This window comes from Penaeus japonicus, unplaced genomic scaffold (assembly GCF_977035675.1).
Source record: "Penaeus japonicus unplaced genomic scaffold, GWHDUDI00000001_assembly GWHDUDI00000035, whole genome shotgun sequence".
In the NCBI taxonomy this organism is placed as follows: domain Eukaryota; kingdom Metazoa; phylum Arthropoda; class Malacostraca; order Decapoda; family Penaeidae; genus Penaeus; species Penaeus japonicus.
The window spans coordinates 18,929,965-18,932,464 of NW_028234437.1; the positions used below are offsets into that span (position 1 = coordinate 18,929,965).

Sequence of the window (2,500 nt, forward strand, 5' to 3'; positions counted from 1 at the left end):
TGGATATTCCAGTCATGAAGGTTTTTTGTTGGTTTTCTTCTTCATATAGAACTTGTTAAGTAACTAAAAAATATGAATTGTTCATCCGAGAATAGACAAAAGTAATTTTCCTAATTCATTTGAATTATCCTTTGTGTTGTAAGATGGTGAAAAACTTCTACAGTCTATCACTGGTGCATGAAGGTGACATAACTCAGGAAGAGTCAAATTTATGATTTTAATGAAGTTGCAATCTGTCATAATTCCTTAGGTTCTTGGAATGGTTGCAATTCTTTATAATCTCTTTATGTACTCTAAAAAAATTCACATTCTATATGAGTTTTGTGCACCTTTCTGTCTCTTTGATTATTGAATATCATATTAAAAGGGAATTGCATGTGCTTCTAAAAGTGTTACTGGTAGAATAACTTGATTCTCTTCTTCTTACAGACAATGTAGGTGACTACAACTCTGGGACATGTTCTGTTTTTGGTGGACTGTCTACAGCATTTGACCCAGCAGCACCATATGGGTCCTGTCACAGTTTTCCTCCCTCTGGTGTGGTGGCTCCTCAAGCAGTTGCCCCCCAGGTGCCTCCTCAGCCTACCCCTGATGCATATAACTCCCTCTCTAAGTTTGCCAACTCAGCCAACCTGGTGTCTAGTTCTTTTCCGTACTCTGGTGCTGTTGCCCCTGCTCCAGTCAATTGCTCTTATTCTCAAAACAACTTCTGTGTGCCTGGGATGAATGACAACACAGCTGCTACTGTATTTAGTCCATACCATGAACATGGAGCATCGGCTGCACAAAACTTGTTTAAGACTGGTGTGAATGAGTGCAGTGATTTCCAGCCAAACTTTGAGGCAATTTCTTCCTCTTCTACATCTTCAGACAAGAGCAGCAGATATGTTCCAGCCACGTCTTTAGTTGGACCAACCAAAGAGGTCTGTGCAGATTATGCAACAGGAGCAGCTGTGAGTGGTTGCTCAGCAGTTGTGGAAGGAAGCTACAAAGTGGATAGCTCAGTGTCGGATGCATCACATAGCACAGTTGTTTCGGCTTCCAGGCCAGAGCAGCTCTTGCCAACCCACCCAATGAGCACAGCCTCCTCGGTACTCAACTTTGACTCCAGTCACCTTACCAGCACCAGCAAGGACACTGTCATAAACAGCCAGGCAGATCCAACTGAATCTGCTGAGAACTTAGGGGAAATTGTTAAGAAATCAATGGTCGAGACTGTATCTGCTTAAAGCCTGTGTGGCAAAGGACATTTTGGTTTGCAGCTTTAGTTTCTTCTGATAGAGGCATCTAATGACAGAGAAGTAAATAAATATTAGCTATAGGAAGTATTACAGTGAGCTGTCTTACTGTGTGATGAATTTTAGCAGCCTGATTGTAGTACTTTCTATTGTCTTTCATATATTTCATCAATATTTGATGGTTATTTTTACTGCTAAATATTCTAATTTACTGTTCTTATTTGTCCCAATGCAAAGAGTCCCAGTTTTTTTAATGTTGATATGCAAATATTATTTTAAAAGTTACAGGAGTACACTATTACAGAAATGAATAGGTATTTATGCAGCACCATAAGTCTTAAATTCACATTGTATAGAAATGCTCAATTATTGGATCCTGTGACAGAATGTAAGCATATGTTTTCACAATTTCCAGCTCACTTTTATAGAGAAAAATAGGAAAAGGAATTTTGTAATACATATATCAAAGTTGTTTTGTACTTGAATAAATATTGGATACAAAGCATACAGCAAGAATTATTATGTATAAGCCACAGGAGTCATTTCATGTATCTGATGCATTATTCTTTTGAAATTGGAATGCATAAAAGGTTATAGTTTAGTTGTTTAGTTGCTGCATTTACAAATCACTTTTAGTTAAACTTTGGATTTTTTATTTACGGAAGTATGTTTTGTATGAATATTTTACTATTGTTTTAAAACTTGATTACAGTTGGCCCATAACATTTGCAAAGATTGTGTTCCTAAAGTTCTCATGAAAGTTAAACATTTTAAATTGCATGTTGTGGATATTGCAAGTACTATTAGGCTACCAAAAGAGTATAGTAGTTCACCAAAGTACACAAATACATCATAACCATTGAAAGATTAATGAAAAAAATACATATTTAAAGTAAGTAATACATTTGTATGTAGTACATGGGTATATTCAAAGTGAAAAATGTAGTGAAACACAAAAGTGATTTTAACAGTGATGCAGCTGCACACTAGCCACAGCTCACATTAAAGAGAAGTAGGGAGGAGGATGCCCATGGTAAAGACTACCCATGTTTGATTTTTTTTTTTTTTCTCAACTTACCGTATGTATGTAACCCATTTGTCGTGGTTTTAAATAAATATTTAGTGCAGTAGGATGGCTGGTTTACATTGTCTGGCACAATGCCATCCGTGTCTATGACTGACTCTGCTTTTGCAGCAAATCATGCCATCTGCTGCTAATGGGTTAATGTTTGTAGATTTTCTGCCTTTTTTTTGTTATTTGT

The 2,500-nt window shown here is 36.7% G+C and overlaps 1 protein-coding gene across 1 annotated transcript in view; it reads left to right on the forward strand.

Annotated features, from left to right (window-relative positions):
- Positions 1–2,500, forward strand: part of Axud1 (AXIN1 up-regulated 1) — a 35,060-nt gene that overhangs the window by 31,918 nt on the left and 642 nt on the right. The window contains exon 9 of the mRNA XM_086531287.1: positions 430–2,500. This exon is cut by the window's right edge and continues 642 nt beyond it. Within this exon, the coding sequence (XP_086387413.1) occupies positions 430–1,229 (800 nt within the window). The 3' untranslated portion in view covers positions 1,230–2,500. The remainder of the gene's footprint in view (positions 1–429) is intronic.